Source organism: Mixophyes fleayi, chromosome 5, assembly GCF_038048845.1.
Source record: "Mixophyes fleayi isolate aMixFle1 chromosome 5, aMixFle1.hap1, whole genome shotgun sequence".
Taxonomy (NCBI): Eukaryota; Metazoa; Chordata; class Amphibia; order Anura; family Limnodynastidae; genus Mixophyes; species Mixophyes fleayi.
The window spans coordinates 234270441-234297220 of NC_134406.1; the positions used below are offsets into that span (position 1 = coordinate 234270441).

General features: G+C 40.1%; 1 protein-coding gene across 1 annotated transcript; it reads left to right on the forward strand.

Moving 5' to 3' along the window:
- Positions 1-572: 572 nt before the first annotated feature.
- Positions 573-18855, forward strand: RDH10 (retinol dehydrogenase 10). Its single transcript, XM_075213648.1, has 6 exons — positions 573-1361; positions 2537-2775; positions 13637-13735; positions 14894-15039; positions 17184-17315; positions 18056-18855. The coding sequence occupies exons 1-6, from the start codon at positions 1079-1081 to the stop codon at positions 18177-18179; spliced, it is 1023 nt and encodes a 340-aa protein (XP_075069749.1). The 5' UTR covers positions 573-1078; the 3' UTR covers positions 18180-18855.
- Positions 18856-26780: the final 7925 nt, after the last annotated feature.

Here is a 26780-nt window from a genome sequence, read left to right on the forward strand (position 1 = left end):
GGGGGTACAAAAATGTTAAAATTAAACTAGACGTTTTACACTAAGAGATCACTGAATCCAACCGTGCCCCTGATGGATCTAAAGGTCCCATGCTGCAGTCCACCATCCTCTTCTCACTCCACCAATAAGCAGCTGGATGTCAATGTCCCCCCAGGAGGTGAATGGGAATTTCAGCAGGAGGTTTAAGATTGTGGGTTTCACTGACACTGTTTAACTTTGGGGTGGTTTATTACTATTATTTAATAATAGGAAAAATAATAATATAATTATATAATCATCACCATCACTATTTGGGATAGTATAACTTCATTTCTCATTTTTAAGTTATGCAAATTGGGATTTGCATTGTTCTTATTGCTTGTTTATGGATGCTAATTTTGTTATAAATGAAATTACAACGGAACTGTGCACATTCTAAGATAAAATAACAGAAGTCCCCCTATGTATTGGTTAACACTGATGATGCCAGGTGACTGAGCTGTCCGGGCAATGCACAGTTAAGTGTGTGGCTCCCTCCCATCCACCCATGTGATGTGCGCTCCGCCCTCCCGTGAGCGCAGAGTGTGTGCGGGCTGCACCGGGCGGGGCGTGTGATACCTCCTGGCCGGTTCCCGGGTATATAGTGAGCACCCGGGGCACAACATGCAGTGTCCGGGCTCCCAGCTCTTTAGGTTAGATACCCAGGAGATCATAGTTCCGGAGTCCAGTCGGACACGCAGAAAGAACTGCGCTCTTCGTCTGCTGCGTTGGTACGGGACGTGCCTGCTGCAAGTTGTACCGTGTGCGCTGTGACCTGTGCGTTCTGGTGGCTCCAAGTTGTACCGTGTGCGCTCTGACCTGTGCGTCCTGGTGGCTGCTGGTGCCAGCGCTCAGACGGGACATGGGTAGAAGGACAGTGATCCCACGCCTCGCTCTCACTCTGCAGTCCCAGTAACTTTGCAAGTCCTGAGTTTCAACTGAGCGCAAGTTATATTCCCCACTAGGGCATAACAGTCCATCCTTCCCGTGGAGTGTGAGAATCACCCTGTAACTTACACCCTACAGTGACCCCACTCGTGCCCGGTGAGGACCCTGCACAATGAATATAGTTGTGGAGTTTTTCGTGGTCACCTTTAAGGTCCTCTGGGCCTTCGTGCTGGCTGCGGCCAAGTGGCTGGTGCGTCCCAAGGAGAAGAGCGTGGCCGGGCAGGTGTGTCTGATCACCGGGGCTGGCAGCGGGCTCGGCCGTCTCTTCGCTCTGGAGTTCGCCCGGCGCCGCGCTCAGCTAGTTCTCTGGGACATTAACACTCAGAGCAACGAGGAGACAGCTGACATGGTGCGGCAGATCTACCGGGAGCTGGAAGCCGAGGACGCCCTCCGGGGTGAGTGCACTGCTGGCTGGGTGGGCCTGACACCCGGGGGTAAAGATTGTGCCAACAAGTTAACGGTGTCATACTGTGGTGATAGTGCCTGGGTGCTGTGTACAGTACTTCCAACCAACAAAGTTGTGAACCTATGACCCATATGCCATGTCTAAGCCATTGTATAACAGATACTTTTGTGCCATCTTCTATTATATTTTATGTGACTAGAAGATTGCATTAATATATAGGTGACTATAAAGATGTAATATTTACAATCAAATGTTAGTTTCATATATCCAGGTTCAAAATGCACATAATTATTGATGGTGTTTATAATGCACCAACAAATTTCACATTATTTGTTGGTGTAATGTATGGTCCTAAGACAGTTCAAGTGAATTTTGTCATTTTTCTAGAAACCCCCCACCCCTTTCATCTAAAATGTCATATAGTTAGTTGTAAAATTTGACCAGTATTTAAAATATACACACACAAGTAAAGGTATATATCTCTAAGTAGTTAATCAGCCATTTGTAATGTGTTTTTCAACTTTGTGTTCTCTGTGTTAAGGATTTCTAGTCCAGATAAACTTTGACAGTATGGGTTATGGCAGTAATACCACTACTACTGAACTCCAGGTATTTCCTAGATTTGTAGACCAGCATGACTGAATCTTTAAGATACGCTGGTATAAATAAATGGTTAAACCTTCTGTTGTACAACATTCATCATTCAACCCCCCCCCCCCCCTTTTGTATATAACAGAACAGATTTGCCCCAAAGCTGTTAGTTAAGATGTTTGGTTATGTATTGTCTTTATTTATGATCAAAGTACAGGCACAGTTTGCGTTGGACGTGGTCCCATTCCCTGTTGCATAAATATGTGCCATTTACATCTGTTATAAGTATAATATTTTAAGCACCACGTTTTATGATGCATGAACTGGTCCAGTTGACGTAAGAAGCATTAATCTGGTGACATGATTGGCTTTGGACGAAAGTAATGAAAGTAAATACTGTATCTTTATGATGAATAAACACTTGTACAAGTACTGTGTTTTGTTGCCAAAACTAAATTTGTAATTTTGTTGAAACCTTATCTGTTTGAGGTTTTACTTGGCTTTCCTGTATTTTATTTTTATTTATTTTGTTTTATTTTATTTATTTTTCCCCCCTCTTTTCCTCATACACAGCTGGGAATCCCGTGCAGGAAGAGGTTCTGCCATGTTGTAATCTCCAGGTTTATACGTACACTTGTGACGTAGGCAAACGAGAGAGCGTGTACTCAACAGCTGAAAAGGTCTACCGGGAAGTGGGCGATGTATTTCTGCTGCTCAATAACGCTGGAGTTGTCTCCGGACACCATCTCCTTGAGTGCCCAGATGAATTAATTGAAAGGACTATGATGGTTAATTGTCATGCACACTTTTGGGTAAGGTTAAGTATGTTCTTTTTTTATTTGCTTCAACCCTGTAGCCTCCTATTATTGTACAGGAATTATTCCATGATCTTTGCTTGAATATATTGTTTATCATTTCTCAAATAAGCTCCAGAGTCCACAGGCAGTCCCAGTTTAAATAGACATTGGTTGATTATTGCTAATTGCAGACAAAACCCATTATACCCTCTTCACAAAGCCTTTACGTATTCAAGGGACCACTGGACATTAAATACAAATCCTCTCCCTTCGTGACCTTGGCTTTAGTAGTGAAACCTGCTAGGTTATATTGTCAAGCCCTAGTAACCAGAGAACCCATCTTTGACTTGTCAGCTGAACACTTAGGGGGTGATTGTTCATGTGAAACTTGTTGCGCTACACATACGCATAACTTGCGTCCGTATTTAGAGCTACACATATCTAACACTTGCACTGAGAGGTGCGATCGAATAAAGCACAGAAAGCGTGCAGAACGAAAGATAAGCGTGTCCCTTTTGATATGCATCTTATTTTGTGACATATTTAACTTAGAAATCTGTTCCTAACCAACTGTAAATTCTGCGCCTACTCAAGACAGGTGTAATTTTTAGTTGATGACTGCCACATATTGTTACTCTGGATGCATCTACCATGGTTGGTTAAGTTATGTCAGGCGTGTGGGTTATTTAAATGTTTTCTTGGCTTTTTTTTTAGTAGTGTGATAATTACAATAGGGTTTCTTGTTGAAGTGGCAGTGATTGTGTCTCATGTGCAGGCGTTCTATATAACTTTAAAACCGTGAATAGCTTCCTGATCAAAAAACCTGGGGGCGTAAACTTTCCTCCTCTTAATATTAACTTTACGCAGAGTGATTTACAAGCTGTGAAAAGTGGTGCCCTGCTCTGCGCCTAGTTGTATGTGTAGTGCGTTTCAATGACCACACCCTCTTACCAGTCCTGGAAATATCAGTCTGTGCCTACTTTTGATGATACACCGGAAATAGGAGCAGGGTAGAAATGGTGAAATGTCACTTGACATTTCTCCTAAAATACTGATTGATTGGTTTAACTTTATTTACACCTTTAATGAAAAGACATTGACTGTATTTATTACATTGTCCTCTTCTGTGTTTGAAGGATTTAATTATGTTGGTTGAATTGCGGCTTAAAAATGTGGTTTTACTGAGAAGATGCAAAATCTATCCCATTAAAAATACTCAATCGTGTCCTTTTGTGATAAGAAAGGGGCTGTGGGCCCTCCTGTGAATCGGGATCAGAGCACAGCTGTTTGTATGTCCTTAACATATTCCAATCTCTTTGCCATAAAAGTAGACACACTCATGCAGCTAGGCTGTGTTCTCATGGAACACCGCTATGGCACTCAACTCCTCCCATCGGACAACGAAAACCATTGCACCCTGGCAGTTGTTGCCCTTTTGGTCTGCAATTCAATGCGCTTCCCCATACATATAGGTGTTGTTGCACAAACAGTAGCTGCGAGATTGTACAAAAGACCATTTATGCTGCAGGTTTGCCCTTTGTTTGTAAATGACGTTTGCTGTGTCAGACTAGTCTTATTTTTGGTAAAAAATTAGTGTTCCTTATATTGCACACCAGATTTTAGCGGAGGTTTCCTTGTAGATAAAAAGGAAATACACAAACATTAATTTGCTATATACATCATTCATTTTACTTTGCATTTTAAACTAAAGCCCCTCCTCTTTTCAAATCCGGGACTCCTGTGATGATGATATGTAGAAAGCTGACAACACTGCAGTAAAAATTTGGGCAACAAGAGATTGTAAAGTGTGGGATGGGGGGGGGGGAGAGAAAGTGGTCAAACAATGACTTATGTGTGGGTCACTGGCTAGAACTCTGTAGAGCTTAAAAAAATAAATAAATGTTCAGTTTCATGTATAAGTGTTAATATTCTATATGAACACAATTTTCATATTGATATTTCCTCCCCCATAGTAAATACTGTATAGCCACTGGAGACAATAGGTTTGCATGCAGCCAGTAATCCTTGGATTTTATTACCAACAGTCTGTGATACGGCATTGTGCCTCTTGCAGCATTGATGTTTCTCACAATATGTTAGGCTTGGCGTGGGGGCGCTGTAAATGCCGTCTTTCTCTTATGCTAGCCAGCCCTATACTTTTTGTTTTATCGTTTCTACAGTAAATTTAGTTTCTTGCAGGCTCAGTTGCTTTGTCCCACTATGACTATGCTGCCCCTTGTGACCTTCCATTGTACTGCAGTTTATGAGCGGCTGTGGTTTGTTTGAGAGTTCTGCACCTGCTGTTCTTCCAGGCTGCAGGATTTGTCGCAGTTCTTATTCATAACTGAGAATAATATAAACTAGACCCTGGGTTGTGCAGTGTCCGTAAACTAATTTATTGTCTGGAAACTTAACTTAAGTTCTGGTGAAACATGGCTAAGATACATGTCTGCTTTCAGTCTTGGTGATATGATAAGAAGTCATGTCACTGTGTGTAAGCTGTTGTGTATCACTGTAAGAATCTTGTGGGTTTTGAGCTTGGATAAACACAATTGCGATTAATTGCTTTGTCTGTTCAGTTAGTGTCCAGCAGTCTTTGTTTGAGAGACTGTCTTCTTCCTGCCATGCTTTGTCTTCTGTCCACATTAATGAATGATGATGACCTGTACCGGTAGTTAAGAGCATGTGATGTGGATTTCTCAGACAATGTCAAAGGTTATTGTTGCTTGGATTGGTGTTTAGGAGTACTACAACTGGCCATAAGCCCAAGAATAACTTACAGACTCTTGCAAAATCGTGGAAGAAAAACAAACAAACAAAAAAAACTCCATGAACAAACCGGAGAGATGAAAATTTTAAGATTCCTGCTTAGATTAAGCTTAAGCTCCTTCTTCTCCAGACTAAAGTAATACCGTAAATTGTTTTAAAGGGACACAATCCTTAGAGTGTGTAATTCTAAACCTCTGCTTAGACATCATTTTAGAAGCATTTAGTTGTTAGCTGTTGTGTATGGTACAACTCTGCCCTAAATTACTCTGTTTAACCATTTATGTGCTCATTTACACCTCATTTGCGCTTCTAACATATTTGATAATTGTATGAACGGTGAAATAAGAGTCTGTATGCCATTATAGAGCGCCATATAGAAAGTGTACAACAAAACGGTTCATGGCATTACATGATGATACAGTTAACACACAGCAATACAAATCACGACACCGCCATGAGTAGCTGAGCTAGGCCACGAGGTGCAAGGGGGTATAGCAACGCACTATAACTAGAAAAAGGTGGGGAATGGTGTAGCCAAGCTGGAGACTGTGCCCCTGAAACCGGATCAGTGCCACTGATAGAGGTACGAAGACAGGGAAGATCAAGAGCAGTGAGCCCAGGTAGGATGTGCAAAACAAAGCTGGGGTGAAGGTAATGAAGAGGAGGGAAGAAAACCCTTCTCGCAAGAGCTTGAAATCTAGGGGGGGGGGGGGGGGGACAGACAAATGGGCGACGCACTGCGTTCCATAGTTAATGCCATGTTTAAAACTGTAGCATGAACCTACTTGTACTGGTAGCATGCTCACACCTCTTCACAATAGATATGAGAAAACATGTATAATGTTATTGCAGGGGTTGTGTTTTGTTTTTTTTTTGGGGGGGGGGGGGGGGTTATCCTGTTTTCAGCATGTGTGATCAAGCCCTTATGGTTAAAGCGTCAAGGATTTTTGTTTTGTTAACTCCTGAAGCAGAGAATGTTGCGTTGCTCTCACAATGTCATCTCACTAATCTGCCTGTACCATGAGCTCTCTGAGTTAAATGAAACTAGATTAATCCTTAAGCAAAACTATGCTGCAGTGCAAGTATCCAGAATGGACAGACAAAGGTTACCTTGACACTTGTTTTGTGTGAAATAGATAACACGTCAGTGGCCTATGTTTAAAAACCTAGAAAACAAAGTCTCTAGTTGATATTCAGATCTGTTTAAAAATAGCTAAATGAAGGAGTCTAAACAGTCACTATACTTGATTTATATGTTGCAGCCCTTTATAGCAGTACGTTAGGTCCCAGTGTAGGAAAATCCTTGGCAGGCGCTGTTTCAGAAGACTGCGTTCACTGCATCAGAATGTTACATTTTTGGATAACCGTAAGTTCTCAAAATTGCTGATTCAGTGTTCTGGCAGAGGTAGTATACACCAGTGAGAACTCATTTAACCCATCTGTTCTGTAGTACAGGCATTTGGTTCATGTTAAAAGCTAAGGTACTATTAGAGGGTTCTGAGCATGCGTTAGTTATAATATTTACATGTAAGGGTCAATCTAGTAAATTGACCAAGAGCTCTATTAAATCTTGATGCAATCAAACAGCTATAGATTGGATTTCCTGACCTTGGAATTTCGACAGTGTATCACACTTGCTGTATTTAGGCAGGGATAGACCTCACAGCAGCTTACAGTGCTCACTGGGGGGGTGGGGTCTTATTGTGACAGGTATAGAATTATTCAGTAGTGGTCAGATAATCTTTGCCCTGATGGCTGCTTTCATTTACTGGGATTTTAACCCCTGTCTCCGCTCGGCAAACTTAATTCGCTGCTGAAATTTCCAGGTCAGAAATTCCCACCTGCATATAGGTGAGAATTCAATTAACTAGAAATGTCAACATCCATGATTAAGATTATCCCCCCCCCCCCCCCCTCTGCAGATACTGCTGATTTATTTAGATCAGATAATGATGCTATTGTGACATGCTTATGCACTCTGGTAACTTGTAAAAACCACAAGTTTCCATTTTTATTTGGGTGGGGGAGACTCTCATATCCATGCTGCTGATTACTCAGTGTACAAAAATAAAACCTTTTAAAAGAATCTACTGATTTTTCTCTTGATCTGGCAGTTTTGTGCATGTATCTAGTGGTTCAGTAGTTTTGCTATATGCATAGCTTGTGACATTTTAACGATTGTGGCTAGCAAATTGTTTACTACCTGACTTATTGCAGTTTAAATGCTTTGTGACATATTGGTTTTTTTACTGAACAAATATAGTCTAGATTTAAAAAAAAAAAAAATGGCAAAGGGTGTGTTTTTTTTTTTTTTTTTTTTTTTTTTAAAAAAAAATGTGTCTTCTTAATTGGTAGTCAGTGCGATAATAGATTTTCCCAAATTTTCTCCCATGGGTGCAGACCATATGTCATTTTAACATTCTCCTTTTAAGGGTTGTAGTCTCCCAAATGAAGGGAAATTGACGTAAAATTGTAAAATATAATGAATGTGCTCCACTGGGCAAAGAACAGATGTCTACAAGAATTTCTTGATGTCATCTAGTACTTCCAGTGACGAGAGCCATCTGCAGAATGGATGCAGCCAATTTCAGTGGTAACTAATGTGGGGTTTTTATTATTTATTTATTTTTTCATATCACTAAATGTTTTCTCCCAGCAGCTGTGAGCACTGGTATAACACTGGTTCACGTCTACTGGTATGGAGGCTGCTTGTGTCCAAAATTCATCTTTTGTTTTTAAACATTCGAGTTTAGGACTTCTGAACCCCTCCATTCTCTACTATCTAAAGGAATAAGCCAGTATTTTGGCCTGGCGCCTTGATTTTCATTTAATAATACATGTTCATACACAAACCCTAACGTGTTTCACATTTGGTTGTGTTCAGGAGGTCACTCCTTTGACCTTAATGTTGGCGCTTAAACAAATTGAATGGAGCAGGCAGCGTTTGTGGAAACTATACGCTCCTGAATACGGGTAGCATCACAAGTGGGTAGGGGGTCACTGGAAGCAATGGTTTCCGTTTTCTGACGCATCTGAAAAAGGAATTTGATGCTAGTGGGTATAAAGATGCCTCCAGACAGGACTTGTTGGAAGTACCATTTAATTTTGAGGGGCTAAGCATGACACCTTATATGTACGTTGGGAGGAGCTCATATCGGAGACACACGTATTTTAAAATATCGCTTACCTTCCCAATGCATATGCACACACAAAAAATGCTAGTAAAAACGCCAATGGGTTTTGTAGTACTAGAAACAATAGTTTATAGTGTTGGATCCTTTTCTAATTTTTTTTATTTTTTCAAAATGGTCGCTGAAGGCCTATAATTTATTTAGGAATGTGTCCTGGTAGGAGCTAATATAACTGTATCCTATCATTGTCTCTGTATATGAGTCGACCAATCCAGGCAGTGCGTTTGTGCAAAGCAAATCTAACAAAGCTGTCGGTCACTTTGCCGGCTATATAAAAGAAGCACCTCCCTCCTATAATAGAAACCTACTGCAGAGTGACGGCTTGGTGGGCCTGTACAGTGAAGGTTATAAACCCTTCTCTCCATTTACATTATGGTAAAAAAAAAAGTGTATTATCTTATTTATCTTTTTATGTACATTCATTGAAGCCGTGGTTACACTTGCTCTTTAAGACTCCATGGATTAACAACTGTGTTTGGCAAGTATTGGGTCTTGTTCCCCTCTTCCTCCAGCTTTAGTATTAAGCAGTGCTCTTAGAAATTAGCTGGCTGGTTACTAACATGATCCTTCTCTAGCGTGTCCAATCTGCACATTTCTGATGCTTTACGTTATTCCTGCATTTCGTCATAGACTTCTGCTTGTTTGTGACAATGTCTTGGCCCCAGCCGCTATCTGTTAGTCACTACTTGGCACTAACACAACACTTGTAGTTCACAGTTGCTTATGCTCTCGCATGTCTCAGTCTGTATACATATTAAATGGGGCACTTAAGCGGTCATCTCATCAGTGTGACAACCTGTGGTTTAAGCAGTTGCAGTGATTGGAGAGCCACAGATTGTAAGGTTGCTGTACAACTAATTACTACCTATTCCAGGCACAGGAAGTAACATACGGTTTCTTAAACTGAAACCTTATTTACTTGAGAATTTTCATTTTTATTTTTTTTTAAATGTTTTAAGAAATCTTAGTAGAATTAAGAACATCCCACAGTGCCAAGACCCATCCTCTACTTAAACGCATGTTGGTGTGTATTGATGGGCATTTGCCATAAAGGCCATTGATTTCCATGTGTAGGTCAATATACGCTGTGCTCCAAGTGTGTTGTGTCGTCACAAGGAAACCTGTAATGTGTATATACTGCAAGTATGCTTGTAAGCCCCAGCTTTATCTTTTTATATATCTCCTCCAGTTATGCAGCGCTGTTCAGAGAATATTTGTTGTTCACATCAGTTCCTGCCCCTTTGGAGCTTACAGTCTAAATTCACTCACATTGATTTTTGTCAGCAACTAATTTACCTACTGTATAGGTAGGTATGTATGTTAGAAACTGGAGCACCCGGAGTAAGTCCACACAAACGTGGGGGAGAACATACAGAGCCTGAGTCATTAAGGAGAGCAAAGCATAAACAAGGAGTAACTTTGCACCTGGGCAAAACCATGTTGCATTGGAGGGGGAGGTAAAAAAATAAATAAAAATGTGGGGACAGATTTATAGATGGGGTAGGGCCTGTCCTAACTTTATTTTTACATTGAAATTTAAAATTGATTTATCAAGTATGTGTTCTAGGTGGGGGAAAAAACAGCCAGTATTTAACTTATGTGCTAAATAATAACAATTGTAACATGGTCTGTCCCATGGATAATTTACTCCATTTCCCCCAGCTGATTTTTCTATTTAATTTCTTTCTTTCCTTCCTTAATGACTCAGGCCCACAATCTCCACACAGATCAGCCCGTAGTCGGGAGTCGAGCACATGACCCCAGCTATGGAGCCTCCAGGTCATTTTTGAGGTTTGCAAATAAATTTGTCTGTAGAGAATAGGCCAGTGCAGTATCTGTGATATTCATATATTGATCCAGCATTGTTGCCTGTTATCACTATGACTGGTGGTTTAGATACATGTAACTTTTTGGTTAGGAAACTGTTTATCAGAATGGAAAATAAATCGCAATTCTGACTCTTAAATTGGGGGAGAGTTGAAATCCGCTTGCTTCCTTTTACTCAAAGGTTCCTGTAAACTGCACGGACCATGCCATAAAGGGTTACGTTGAAAGAAGGGAAATAATAATAAAAAGCTTGTTAATCTGTCTGTAAAAGTCATTATCCTAAAATGTAATTATGAAACTGCCCATAGTCCTCAATACGTTATTTCCTTGTTTCCACATTTGCTTTACTTCTGCCTAATTTGTCTTGACACCGCAGCTGTGGCAGCCTTTTGTGCGGCTAAACCTTTCCTCTGTTGTGTTTCATGAAAAGCTCTGAAGAATCCTGGATAAGGGGTGGGAAGAAGTGCTAGACTGTTAGAAGTTAATTTGCCATAAACTAGAACGTTGAGAACCAATTACTAAAGCTATGAAGTGACATGTAAACGCTTGTCCAGTTTCACACATTTATGTCTAATAAGTAATTGGTGATTTGTGTGCGCACACAAGAAGTGTAATAAGAGGCTACGCAGGATGCAAGTAGATGGGGCTTTTGTCAGCAGTGGGAGATGGGAAGACTAGATGGGCTTTCTGCACATACAAAGGTATGTGAATGCTCTATTCATACTTCATCCTTTCATTGCATAGATCCTCGGTGAAGGGTCAATAAAAATTCCTAAACTCTGATATATAGACTCTCTATCCAGTGTTTTTCTGCGTATATGTGACTGAAATATTAAATATAACTGAAATTTACAATAAATTTAATATATTTTAAAGTAGTACTTCTAATCTGCAGACTGTTTTGTTACTCTATAGAAAGCATTCATTTGAATTTCTATTGTATATTCCAATATAAAAAAATAATAATCACACAACCATGGTAGTGTCCTAGTTTCAATCCAAACATTGTTTTTTGGGGGGTTTTTTTTGGGGGGGGGGGGGGTAGTGATTGTTCATTTGTCTGTATAAATACTTCTCTTTAATGTAAATTAAAAAAATATATATTTTTTTTTAAGTAGTTGACCCTTGCATGAGAATAGACAGCAGTGTATTTTGAGATCTCTGCTAATCCTGGTTCTTTTGGCAGCTGTCTGTCTTGTTAATTGACTAATCCATGCTGGTTAACACGGCACAAAAAGGAGGTTAACACCTGCAGGACTACTCTGCAATAGGACGTGTGTGTTTGTGTGTGTGTGTATATAATTTTTTATATATATCTCACGCACTCTCTTTGGCATGCACATACCAGAGCTAATGGTTAGCATCTTCCTACAATTTAAAGATCCCTCTTTTTGTTTTGCAAGGATTCCGTCTTTTAGATAAAATACATATTCCATTGGCCCCTTCTCCCTCCAGTGCTTTGTTTTTGAATTGGCAAGTGTCGTAACAAAGCTGTGTTGGAAGGAAGGACGTGGTGCGATCACAGAACTTTGTTAGATCTTAAACAAACACAAGATGGTTCTCAGGAGTTTGTTGATTAAGTTACAATGATTACTCTGTGCTCAGCAGTTGGCACCAGCAGAGTTAGAAATTACAGCAGATTTGATTTCAGGGGACACAGTGATAATCTTGTTAGTCAGAAATTAAGTATGCTTCAAAGAATTACTTGGAAATCCTTAAAAGTGCAAGAAGATCTGAAAACTACCTGTTTTTCTTGGCCTAGGCATAAGAACATTTCAATAAAACCATTTAGGCCAAGTGATTTTTTTTTTTTTTTTTTTTTTTTTTGGTGAGATAGATATAGAAAGAGATACACACCCATAGATCGTGAGCAGGGCCCTGTTACCTTTGTCTGTGACCCAGTATTTTATTATTGTTTTTGTTCCCAATTGTAAAGTGCCTTGGAGTTAAATTTAACTTAACTTATATTAAATTACTTACTTAAATTATACTGGGTAAAACTGAGCTTTTATATCCTTATATAAAGGGAATTTCAGTTTCCTGACATGAACCACTGGACATCACCACAATGTCTGTCTTGCTTTGTTCATTTCTGGGTACTATGGTACTCAAACATCGCAGCCCTCCCTGCACACCGCTATGGGGATGGGTGGGGTCCTGATGTTACATGTCCACAGGGTGCGTTCTGGAGGTACTTTGTGGTTGGGGGTTAAATCTGAAGTGTTAGGATTCAGCAGAAACGACCTCTTAGAGCTGCACCTGATATTTTCGAGTTGCAAATGACTATTATTTTCATTTATGTAGCGCAAATTATATTAGCACTGTATGAGGATATTTGTTGGTCACATCAGTCCCTGCTCCAATGGAGCTTACATTCTAAATACCCACACTGAGGATGGAAGTGTTGGACTCAAATTCCTGATAGACTTTGATTGTATAAAGTGCTGTCTATATAATCGTTTTCCAGACACCAGCAACTGGTTAGTTATGTCTGAAACCACAACTTCTCCCTTAGCCCCCCCCCCCCCTCCTTTTTTCCTCTGTTTTATTAATATAATTTACAGTCTTATTTTTGAGGCTCTTGCTACTTGTTTGGGGGAAAAAAAGATGTGACTCTACGGTGATTTCTTCTAGCTAATGTCTGTAAAATGTCCATTTATATTTCATAAAAATAAAATGAAATTGGAAAATAAAGTCTTGAGGAAAATATCCATCTATCTGGAAGTTGAGTCGAGCTCTGCGCATCTCCTGATCATTGGCGACTAATTGCCGCTATGTAATTGTTCCCAATTATTTTGAAAACCTGAGGGGATTAAGCCGGGTAAAACAGACTTTTCTGTTCCTTTTATAGGAACATACTGCGATATGCTGTAGCCTGTTCTTTGCCAGGAATCTGGTTTAAATGGAACACAGCAGACTATGCTGATTGGCACTGTCCCGTTACATGCCATTGTTACATAGTGGACAGATGGTAAACGCATTGATAGCGGTTGTTCAGCTAATCTCCCTTTGGCTGCCTGCAGTGTCTTAGATAACAGTGCAAATGAGGAATTGTCCATTAACTGCTGCTTCTATGCTTTGTTTTACAGACCACAAAGGCATTCCTTCCCAAAATGATGGAAATGAATCATGGACATATTGTTACTGTTGCCAGTTCGCTGGGTTTGTTCAGCACTGCAGGTGTTGAGGTAAGTTGTTTTGTTACGTTACCTTATTTTTGGGGGGACGGGGGTAAATTATAGATTTCCATAGCATTGCCCAGTTTTCAGATTTTATGACTATTTAAAACCCACTGCATCTACTCTTACTCTTTCCCTCCATTACATCAAGGAGTCCCATGATTAAGATCTGGGACAGATTACAGAACAGGAACGGGGTTTATGGAACATCCTGCCCTCACCTGGCTTTTACCAGCCAAGTATTATTCTTCTATGCCATTGTGAAGACTTTAGACCAGTGTTTCTCAACTCCAGTCCTCAGGACCCCTAACAGTGCAGGAATTCCAGGCGACAAGGGAAATCATTAGGACCACCTGTGGATCTGTTACAATGTGTCAGTCAGTAATGAATACACCTGTGCTAAAGCAAGGAGATATGGAAAACCTGCACTGTTAGGGGTCCTGAGGACTGGCGTTGAGAAACACTGCTTTAGACAGTAGTCTCCACTTGTAAAATCAAGTTTGATCCTTGTACCCCTTCAAAGCCACCTATTAACATCACCAGTAGATGTGGAGGGACTAAATGGGCAAATAGGATCAGCTCATGTGTTCCCATATTTATACTTATTCGTATAAATGTTTCCCATATAGTTCCAGAATAGTTAAGCATTAAGAAATCTGCAAACAAATTTAGGCTTTCCAGTGCAAACCTCCTGCAGTGCCCACCTTGCTTTTATGGCACTTCTTCTTGATCTTTCAGCGTTGTACTAAATAAGTGGTTGGAGCGTGACATGTTGCACAGGTGCACGTGGTAACTAGTATTTTGTAGCTGTTTAAGCATGTCATTGGTCGGTAAGAAAACATTTCAATGCTCTAGCACAGTGACGGGCAACCTGATACAATTCAGTCCCCCTCTAATCTTCAAGACATTACCCATCTCAGCAATCGGTTAAAATAATACAGTTAAACAAAAAAAACAGATGTCTATCTGTAACAACATAAGTATTACAAGCTAAAGCAAACATCTAAAATAAAGCGGGTAGAAGAGTAGGGGCCACGGGTGAAGGCTCGCTGGGTCGCCTGGTGCCCATTACTAACAAGCTTTTGTATCTTCTCTCAATGTTTCAACATTCAATAAAATATTGAAACACTAATGTATGGAATTTTATTTCTTCTCTCTATAATGCAGGATTACTGCGCTAGCAAGTTCGGTGCCGTCGGTTTCCACGAGTCTCTTAGCCATGAACTGAAAGCTGCAGACAAAGATGGGATTAAAACTACTTTGGTTTGTCCCTATCTGGTGGACACAGGCATGTTCCGGGGTTGCAGAATCAGGTTAGTGCATACAGGAGAGACCAAGTCATTTCTGTGTCCTTGAAGCCGTCGCTTTGTCTGTTAATCTGTTTCAAGAAATGCTTCTAAAACATAAATGAGATTATTGCTGTCTGACAAATATTGTGAACTATGGATATATTAATGGGGAGGGGGATGTCGCATGCTCTGTATCTGACTAAAAATAGCTTTGCAACAGTCTGAAAATGTATCAGATGCAAGATTTGCACAGGTCAAAAGTCCTGACCACCAAAATATGGTCATAATTTGTTGCGAAATAGATACTCCAACAGTAAGTGGGTGGGTTCACCTTTTGGGGCCCTCACCATAATATTGCAATGGGAAGGATACTGGGGAATGATACTGGATGACACAAGCACTCTGCACTGGAGGTACCTGAGTCATGTGGTCAGAATAGGTGTGTACACAATGCAGCAGCTGACTATAACTGGGCCAGGGCTGTCTAATCAGACAGTGCAATCAGTTCATATGTACAGGTACAGCTTTCAGTTCTAAACCACAGCTCTGTTGTAAGTTCACAGGATCCGCCACATAATCCACATGTACTCAAAAAACAAAGAGACATATATCCTCCAATGGTGTAATACTCCAATATTAACATTTATTGAACAATGGTTAAAATTCACTTACATTTAGTAAGGAAAAATGTGCACATCAAGGTTTCTTTAGTACGCTGCAGGAATCCTGCTGATAGTATATATCGCGGTCGGAGCTCCGTGTAACTTCCGGGTTGAGTTACCCTGGTAACCAGTCTCAAACTCCCATTGGAACCCTACGCGTTTCGTCATTAAGACTCCGTCCGGGGCCCATTGGAGGATATATGTCTTTCTGTTTTCTGAGTACATGTGGATTATGTGGCGGATCCTGTGAACTTACAACAGAACGCATTTGGTGTTCATTTGGATTTCCACTCGTTTTTATCTTGGGACATTTGGACATTGACATTGTGATCATCTATCACTGTGACTATGAACATTTTTATTATTTTATCTGCTGTGTTATTTATGCATGTTTAGCAAGAAATTTTGCCACTCAGATACCCGTTGATTCAAACTCCTCCCTTTGTGCGCCTGATCCCGATTTTCTGTGTTTGTATTTATCCTTCTGTGGAAATTTAGTAGGTGTTTCCAAGGGATATTCGGGCTGCATTCCCTATTCCCTTCCCCAATCACTGAGGAGCGCAGAAAGAACACCTATATCTATCTCTAAACCACAGGTCTAACTGAAGTGCTCGTTGCTCTGGTCTGCTGAGCACACTGGTAACAATACTAAGTGGCAATGATGGGCATTAATGCCAAGGTCATGAATAGTTTGTCTGCTGTACCAGACTATCCAACTGCTGTGACTTTTTATATGGGGATTTGACATAGCAGGATGTCTGTGTATTAGTCTTGGGAACCCCCCTCCATATTCTGACTGTGAACACAAATGTCTTTAATTTTTGAGGGATATACCCCCCCCATAAAATTTTAAAGTGGGTCAAGATTAAAGCAACTTTAGCCAACGACTATAAGAATTATATTGGTGGACTTTTAATACCTATCTCTCAGTTGGACAGTACTTACAGATTACTTACAGCACCCTCAAGACCACCAAGTGCCCCAACTCTGGGTTCCTCTTCCACCCATCCTACGCTCCCTCCTGTCTACTTTTTTGTTTTTCTTGTTAAAACCTTGCACAAAAATACTCCTTTATCTAACATTACCCTGTTACTTGTTATGTCATCTATTGATGCTCTAAAACTGAAGGAGAGGGGGAAAAAAAACTATAGTCCAGTAACGGGCTGTAGCATTTTGTCAAGTGTACGGATGTGTGTGTTAGAGTATGCAGGATGGGGTTGTTGCTTTTAAAGATGTACCTGCTGTAAATAACAATATTTAAAAACATGCATCTGTAGTTAGAGGTGTCTATTCCTCATCCTTCCCTTTAAAATGTATTTATTTTTTGGCCTGTCTTTTTTTTTTTTTTTTTTTTTTTTTTTTTGAGCAACTCCAGACAGTATCTAATGGGCAGCCAACCAGCTCTCATCCAGGTGCACCTCATTACTCTATCGCTGTTATGAAGTATGGAGACAGACATAGAGCTGGAATGTGTAAATAAAACTCACTGAAACATTTATCTTTCAGGAAAGAAATTGAGCCGTTCCTCCCGCCCTTGAAACCAGATTACTGTGTGAAGCAGGCGATGAGAGCCATCCTCACAGACCAACCAATGATCTGTACACCTCGTCTCATGTATATTGTGACCTGCATGAAAAGGTAACTGGGGAATCTTCAGCCGTCTGTCTCTGCTGGAGACAATTGTAGAGCAGGATAATGTGCACTGAGCTTTTCTGTAACGGTAATGTCACGTTATCCAGTGCGTCGCGGTGCTGGAAGTCGTGCCTCAAATTAGTTTAGTACGGCTATCCAGTAAAGACCTCATGTGTTTCCCCAACTTACAGGTCTGGTCTTACATTGGAAATGCACAAATATTCAGCCTGCCAAATTTCTTGAAACTTTTTTTTGTATTTGCATTCTTGCTTCTCTTTTGTGATGACCTTTGAGGCAATTTTAATGTGACTTTGGCTAAAAGTTTGGCTGTAGCAGTCGTGTGTAGAACACTTAGAGGGCAGGCCGACCTGTAGCCAGTCTGAGCATTAGAAAATTCGCTTTTGTACAGCAAGCTGTAGCCAATGGGAGTGTTTAGACTTTTTTTTTTTTTTAACACTAAAGTTAATATATTCATCTGCAATAGAAGCCACTTCAAAATTCTATATTCAATACACTGTGCTGACAAAATATGGAGCATGGACTTTGACTAACCTCAAGCTAGTTAATGTCTGTCAAGTTAAGAAAAAACGTTGGGACAGTAATGAAAAGCGCTTTACTTAATCTGTTTCCTTGGTGATGATGATAATGGCTCTATCACCTTATTCTGACAATTAAAGTATGCGTGCCCTGTATCCTAGTCCACCAAGTTAATAAGTCTGTAACGGTCCATCTTTTTCTGTTTGCAGCATCCTGCCGTTTGAAGCTGTGGTCTGTATGTACCGGTTCCTGGGAGCAGACAAGTGCATGTACCCCTTTATTGCTCAAAGGAAACAAGCCACAAATAATAATGAAGCTAAAAATGGAATTTAATTATTTTATAGTGTAACTGTCTCGTGATTAGACTGATCCTTGTCGTTGAACAGTCAATCCATGTAAAGACTCTGGAAAGGCACTTGTGCATCAGCATAATGTATGTGGCTGGTTTATGTTTATTCATGCACTGCGGTGCATCTGTCCTTTATTCATGGCTGGACTCTGAACTCCTACACGGTTCCTCCACTCTTGTTTTACACACTGTAAATTTTGACTAAAGTATCTGCAAAATGTGACCAACTAACGATGTATGGAAAGCTTAAATGTAGCAATAAATCTTCTGTAGAGCTACTGTACAACAGTAGACCTTAGCAAACCAATTTCTTCAACTGCACTGTTACATTAACTTGTATTTTAAAAAATGAATAAAATGGCAAACAAAGCCTAGATCAATATAAGATGTTTGAATATAAATCTTCTGCCTGTCAGTAGAGGAGAAGCAAGTTAACATTTGTTTTTATTACATTTTTGATGCTCTAAAGCAGTGATGGCTAACCTGTGACACTCCAGGTGTTGTGAAACTACAAGCCCCAGCATGCTTTGCCAGCTATCAGCTAGTTATCTACTGGCAAAGCATGCTGGGACTTGTAGTTTCACAACACCTGGAGTGTCACAGGTTATCCAACACTGCTCTAAAGTGTACTTGTTGGCTGCATAGAAGCATCCATTTTTTTTTTTTTCTTGAGTTGAACCAATATTCCTGAGGACTGCCTATTGGTTCACTAGGAACCAATGATTTCAACAAGGCATGAGCCACTTACAGCACTCTTGTGCTGTACCCCATACTATGTAACTGAGGCCGGCTTCCGATAGTCTAACCTACACTAGAATAATGAAATATAACATGACTGCTTTAAATTATAGCACATTGCTGCATTATATTATTAAATTCATACCTTGGGTAGTAGTTTCTAGCTAATTTATAGGCTGCATTGTCCATAAATATTGGTTCGGTTCACAAAATGGCTGCATCCAATGGAAACGGGTTCACTTCAAGAACAAAATGGGTACTTTCAAAACAAAGCTTATATGAGATTAACTTGCAAATATCAAAAATGTGCTGTAGCTAATCGTGTATTATTAATCTGTTAATTGTTAACTTTTATTTGCCCCAGCGCTGATTGCACAGTATTTTTAAAGTGCACCTCACATAATCCTAGTGGAGACAGACATTTTGTGAGCTGAACCAATATTCCTCCGAATGCAACCTACTTATTCTTCAGGAATCTGTGCCTCATGACAACTAGTCAGGCCGTATACATATAGGTTACTAAGTTCTTGAGGAATGTCACTGTTTCCTAGTGAATTGATGGGGCATCATTCTCATGAATACTGGTTCAGGTCACAAAATGGCTGCCTCTGAGTAGATCTATAAATAATATTAGAAATGTCTTCATTAAGGTGTTTGAGCCTACACGGTACTAGGTGGTAAAGTTCTGAGGCTTAAGCACTGCATAAGAATAAACTTAACATCTTTGCTGCAAACAGGCATCATAATTATGGTCCATATATTTGTACATGTGAAATTTGTAGAGGTGTAAAGATTTCTTTGTGTGTTCTGCAAAATATTTTTTTTTTTTTTTTTTAATCTTATGTTTTGTATAGAAAACATTTTACAGTTGTGCCTTGAATTAAGTAAAAAAAAAAATATATAGTTAGAAAACATTGTATAGCGAATTTCTACCTCTGTATCTAAATGTATTCAATTGTCTTGTAAATTACTATCAAACTTCTGTAATTTACATTTTTTTTTTATTATCATTTTGACGTCTTAAATATTGACCAGTGTCTGGTTTTATTAAAGCAAATTACCTTACCGAACAAGTAGTCTGTCAGATGAGGTTTGCGTGTGATTGTAAATCGGAAGATGGGAGTAATGCATCTAATGAAATTACAGGCATATCCCAATTTTATCAGAATGCAGCCTATCAATTCCCCTGGTACCTATAACATCACTGAAGTATGGCTCACTCTGTCCCCTAATCAATTAAATGGCTTAATTCTCGTAACTGTTGGTTCAGTCCAGATTACGGTTGTCTCCACTTTGTGTGTAAGCTTCGCACATTCCATGATTCTGCATTAAACAGTGCGCCCTGTTGCATATTTTCTTCCTGTAACTTCATCCATGGATTCTTCAATGTTTTATCCAAACATATAATAGAGAAATAATCATTAACATGAAACAGAGAAGATTGCTGTTTAAGGTGGGTCTGTGGCCTACGTAGTGTGGAGCGATCCGCTTTGCTGGATGGGCTAAAAGGCATAAAAATGTAGGCTATGAATTCACTGGAACCGGTATCTCCTAAATACAAGTCTGGCACTGCCACAGCGATGTCACGGGCTCCCTGCTGCATACTGATGGATGCCTCTGATAAGTCACTTATGAGGCTGTGGCACGGTGGTTTGCTTCCTGCACATCCAGGTCCACGGCTCTTCACACCCGGCAGCAGCTGCCAAAAACCAAGTGTGTCTTGATGTGTGGAGAGGAGCATGTCCTTATCTTAAAACCCTTGACCTAATGAAAAAGCTTCTTCATGCCTCCCTTCAACCCCTCACTTCCTTCTCTGCACCAAGCTATACATATTGAGGTCCTTTCCTGATTATTTTATTTAAACTATTCACCAGTTTCGCAGTCATTCTTTTACACCATCTCTTATTTCTGTCTGGAGATTTCCCTCAAACTGACACACACGCTCTCATTTGGCTAAGTCCTATTCCTTATTCCTGTGCAACGTACCTTCTGACTGGCCTGCCGCATTTCATTGCTCCATTGTTTACCTACATTTTAAGTTGATAACTGAAATAGTGACTTTTAGATCCTTTTCCATCCTAGTAGTCGCCGTTAATACTATATTCAGTCTTTGGCTTTTGAGACCCAAGTGCATAACTTTGCGTTTTTGTTTGGCATTAAACTGTAATTGACACTTTTATTACTTTCCTCAACTCTTACTAGATCATCAGTCCCATCCCAGATGTATCTACCATGGGACATATATTTGCATACTTTCCCTACAATCTGTGGAGTACTCCATAGGTAACCTCTTAATACATTATATTTACTACAGCTCGGTTATCTGTATTTTCAGCCAGTATTGTATGCACACAACCAAAATCATTCCTATACCAATGGATCAGTTTTCTATGCGGGACAGTGTCAAAATCCATAATCCATATCTAGTGAAGCCCCATCTATTCATCCACCTTTGAGAATTTCCACAGGTTTATCTTTCATCTGTATTTCAATTAATTTTCTCACTACTGATGTCAGACTCCCCGGTCTGTGGTTGCCAGACACTTCTGTACTTCCTCTTTTGGGACGAGGGACTACACTTGCTCTTTTCCAGTCCTCTGTGGACTTTTCCTTTTTAATAGGGACTGTCTGGGGTAATCTGAGTCAATTTGCATGTCTGTAAATGGACTCATGTCTACCTTTTTATTAGTATCAATATTTCTGCTACTTAACAGACCCCTTTCTTTCACCACCTTCTGTAAACTAGATCTGTTATACCACTGCCTCCCTCCACAGGACTTTCTCCCTCTGGCTATAGTCTTACATTCCTCCTCGTAATTGTTCTCCTTTCACGTACATCTAGGAATAGACTTTATCCGCTTTGCTTACTGACACTGCCATTTTGTCATCAGCCTTTATACATCTGATTTCTTTTGTAGCCTTAACCAGATATAACTTGTTATTGTTTGACATTTATCCTCCACTCTATACTAAACCACTCTGATGACACTAGAGCCCATCACTGCTCACAATTGCCTGTTCTCTAGCAAGTCTTGGGTCCTTTGCTCACTGGCATCAAAGTACATGCTTTTACTAGAGCTAGGTGTATGGGAATGAAACACATTGGTTCTAATTAACCATACCCACTAGTATTTGCAGTTACAGCACAATTTTTCTATCAAGACCTGCTCCAATGCATTGGGGTCAATGGAGTATTCTTTTAAAAAAAACAAAAATAAAACAATTCCATGCGGCTTTATAGAACATACTTCCATTCTAGGGAAAATGGCCATTGCTTTTATGCTATGATCCTAATTGGACTTATTTTACTGAATAGATAAAGTACTTCACTCAACAGTATAAGCTAGGCTAATTAAAATATTTCATAAATATTACCATTCTATTGTTTATATCTGGCAAATTGCAAATAGACAGACTAGCTTTCCTATACAAGACAGAGCGGATGTAGCAGGTGCACGTGATGTTCACAATCCACGTTTATAAAGTTATCATATTGGCTTTATCAACTGTTCTTTCAAGCTGAAGGGTGGAAAAGTACATCAGAGATTGAGAGTTAAGCTGGATACATACTACAGAAAATGACTGCAGATGAGATTTCTGTAACGATTTTACCAACAACAATGTCCTGATGAGCCTGCAGATTTGTACGATGTGTACACACATCATTCTATCGTTGATAGTGATTTTTAGTCTGTTTATAAAAATCAAATCATACGATGTGCTTTGGTACAATAAAGCATGATTGTGGGAGCGTACACACTAATCAATACTGTTTATCTGTGATTGGCCTGATAATCAGGTGAAAAGCCTGTAGTGTGTACCTAGGTTAAGACAGAAGGGCGGATAGTATGGAGCGATGGGGGGAAAAATTAAAAGTGATGCTGTCTATAACTCTGTGTAGAGTAGATTGAGAATAATATTATCTGAGTCACACAAATTAAGCCGCCAATAAATATCAAGAGGTCTATGCAGCTATTTGTACAAATTAAATAAAGAATTACAGTAGTATAGATTTAAAAACAATGTAAAAAAAAATTATATTTGTAAAAAGAAAAGTGTTTTTTTCTTTCTCTGCAGCAAATAATAATTTTAACACACAAAACAATGGGGGTTTCTTGTGATGACTGTTTAGGAATGGACATTATTGCTTTAAGTTCACTATTGCTGCTGTCTACAGCTTTAGTCTAGGGATAATCAGGGTCATCTACTTGGCACAGTCCTTTTGGATTTGATATGATCATCATCATAACCATTTATTTATATAGCACCACAAATTCCACAGCGCTGTACAGAGAACTCACTCACATCAGTCCCTGCCCCATTGGGGCTTACAATCTAAATTCGTTAACACAAAGACTAGGGTCAATTTTTTAGCAGCCAATTAACCTACCAGTATGTTTTTGGAGTGTGGGAGGAAACCGGAGCACCCGGAGGAAACTCACACAAATACAGGGAGAACATACAAATTCCTCACAGATAATGATGTGCTTGTAAATAGTAGTATTATGGTCATTTACGTACCTGTGTAACTAACTGCACACTCATGAAATTGGAATATAAAGTGTTATTTTCAGCCAATGTGCTTGATATTTGGCTCTATCCTTACATTTCATTTTTCTATATCACGGTTCCAAGGTGTGGGATTAATCTTGTCGGCCTGTAATTTCTCATACAACCGTTCTTGTTCTTCCTCAGTATGAATGCGGTCGTACAAAAAGTAGACTGAAAAATTCTTTCTTCAGGAGGGACAATAATGTTTAGCTTTATCTTTTGGTCATCTGTGACCATTGATTTTTTTTTTCTCCATCTCGCAGTATAAATGTAAACAAATCCTGGTTGTGTATTACTTACTGACTGTAAGATCCTTACACTTCCTGAAGCATGGTAATATTAGAATCCTGTTTGGATGGTTTGTTTCTACTCTTCGGTGACAATACAGTATTGGCTCAGTTTGAAAGGAAGCGCTGATCTGTTTTCACAGCAGTATAACTAAACTTTTTGCAGTTTAAGCAGTCTGGGAAACGTGCTAATGCTTTAGTAAACATAAGATGAAAAAATATACTTTTGTATATTTTATCACCGGCTTTAGCAACCCAATACAACCGAGCCAAAACCTTGTTATATTGAGATCCAACAATGACATATGGGAGATGTAGATCCCATATCTATCAATATTGCCCACTAGTAGAGGGTCTACTTTATTAGAACTGTATCTGTCTCTTTATGTCTACAAATTGTGTTACTGATTTGGAGATATCTCATTACACTTGTTTTGAGACTATTGGAACATCATTTGTGCCTTTCTCCAGTGCGGATAAAAAGGCTGCGGATTGCCTGAGAAATTCCCACCTGTAATTGCAAAGATCAAAGAGAACTATGAGAGAATATCAGAAAGTCTGTCTGTGTGCATCCAGTCTTCATCTTTCAGGAGGAGACAAAAGCTGGTGTGTGTGATGATGAGATCGCTGGCGTTTTTTGCTTGGTCATAATGCCGCAGAGTATTGGTAACAATTGGTGTCTTCTTCTAGAGCAGCAGCCCATGATTCTGCCTGTGTGCCAACACTGAGATTATTCCTACAAATCCGCCTATGTGTTTCATTCTACTTGTCTCTTACGTTTACTTGCCATTCAGATAAACAGATAAAATAGCTGGTAATCCCCAACTGAGGTACCCATCCCTATTTCAGATTCCAACATCAAAAATATCTACTGTCTTTGCACTGTCTAAGTGCATTTTCTGGGTTTAGATTACATGTGTGTGGATTTATTTCAATTTATTAACTCAGAAGTGACAACCTTCTTACTATTCATCATCATCAGCTATTTATATAGCTCCACTAATTCCACAGCGCTGTACAGAGAACTCACATGAGTACCTGCCGCATTGGGGCTCACAGTCTAAATTCCCTAATATACACAGGCCACTTTTGTGTTATCATCATCATCATTTATTTATATAGCGCCAACATATTCCGTAGCGCTTTACAATTGGGGACAAACATAATAAACTAATAAACAAACTGGGTAAAACAGACAAAGAGGTGAGAAGGCCCTGCTCACAAGCTTACAATCTATGGGACAATGGGAGATTGACACATGAGGTTAAATATACATTTTGCATCTTGGCCCAGCCAGACTGCAAAGGGAAAAGTGACTCATAAGCTAAATGATCCTGTCACACAACAATGTTGGTCAGGGGGTAGTTGTCTTGTGTGAAATTGTGTAACGGAGTTGCCGAGTCGGTAGATATTTTGAGACAAGAGAGGAGATGTATGTTGGTACAGCTTTGTTGATGGCCTTGTAGGTTAGTAAAAGTATTTTATATTGGATTCGGTAGAAGACAGGCAGCCAGTGTAGAGACATACAGAGTGATTCAACAGAGGAATAGCGATTTGCAAGGGGTTTGCCGCAGCAAGGGGTTTGAGTCTGTTTTTGGGAAGACCAGTAAGGAGGGAATTGCAATAGTCAATGTGTTAAAAGTTCTGCAGGAATGTTGAAGGACTCCTGAACATAAAATACAAGCTGGGTACACACCTATACAACCTTACTTCAGATGCTATTTCTGTAACAATTTCCCTAAGGATTGAAAGTCCCAATGAGCATGCTGATTCGTGCGCACTCACCTACACAATTTACCTTCAGATCTGCGATCTTCATCTCTCATAACCATCTGCTGAAAAGGTCGTGACTCTGTACACACTTGACAGATATTTGTATATGCTGCTGGTTGGGACTGTGTACGCACTTTCACATTTGCCCAACACCGTTCCACAGTTGATCTTGATTTTTAGGAAGTCTGCGAAACCAAATCAACAGATGCAATGTGTTTTGGTACGATAAAACATGATCATGAGCGTACACACTAATGCAATATCTGAACAAACGGTTGTGAATCGTGTCATCTGCGCGATAATTGTATAGATGTGTTCCCAGCTTTACAAATAACATTTACATAAATATATGCACAATGTGCATGCATTAACAGAAGATGAGATGCCATCAGGGCCGGATTAAGGGAATGGAGGCCCCTGGGCTAAGGGGGCCTCCATTCCCCCGTGAGGGCCCCTCCGCGTGATCCCTTACGAGATCTCCTCAGTAAGGAGACTACAGCGTGCCGGAGAAGGACCGCAGTGAAAGTGCTCAGCAGCACTGATCACGCTGGGGGCGCCCCCACCCCCGACCGATCAATACTGCTGCTGAGCACTTTCAAGGGCCCCCTGGATGCCATAGGCCCCTGGGCTGTAGCCCAGTTAGCCCTATGGTTAACCCGGCCCTGGATGCCATACATTGTGTGTACAGTTTCTGTGCATTTGAGTATGTTATTATTCTGTGATCTGGCATTTCAGGTTTTAAGCAGTGTCCTTCAGTGCTGTTATTCCCAAGAAGTGTGATGTGTAGAAGAAAATATCTCACGCTATAATCACAATATCTTCAGTTTTGCTCCTGTAACTTTTAAATTTATATTTGTGTATGTTATTATTATGAGTAGCTTTTTCATAAGTAACCTGTACTTAAGATTTAGTCAATGATGCCAGCTCTTCCGGAATATCTGGGAGAATCACTAATAAGGAGAAGATGGCCCAGACTCAAGAGAGACCAGACGATTCTCCAATAAGGATAACTGCATACAGGGGTGGAGAGAGGGGTAGGGCGGAGAGAGGGGTGGGGCAGGTACAAATTACCGGGACCCAGCATGCCTGTGGGCCCCGGGGCCCTGCAGTCAGGTCGTAATTTATATATGCTGTAATTGCCGGTGATAGAAGTAACGGTGAACCCCGATACCCCAACACCGGCAATGTGCACAGCGCCGCAATGTCCACGTGCCACATTGCCGGCAATTGAATCTC

Coding starts and splice junctions, on each gene's coding strand:
- RDH10 (XM_075213648.1), top strand. CDS start 1,079: ATGAATATAGTTGTGGAGTTTTTCGTGGTCACCTTTAAGGTCCTCTGG. Junction 1,362..2,536: donor AGCCGAGGACGCCCTCCGGG/GTGAGTGCACTG, acceptor CCTCATACACAG/CTGGGAATCCCGTGCAGGAA. Junction 2,776..13,636: donor ATTGTCATGCACACTTTTGG/GTAAGGTTAAGT, acceptor TTTGTTTTACAG/ACCACAAAGGCATTCCTTCC.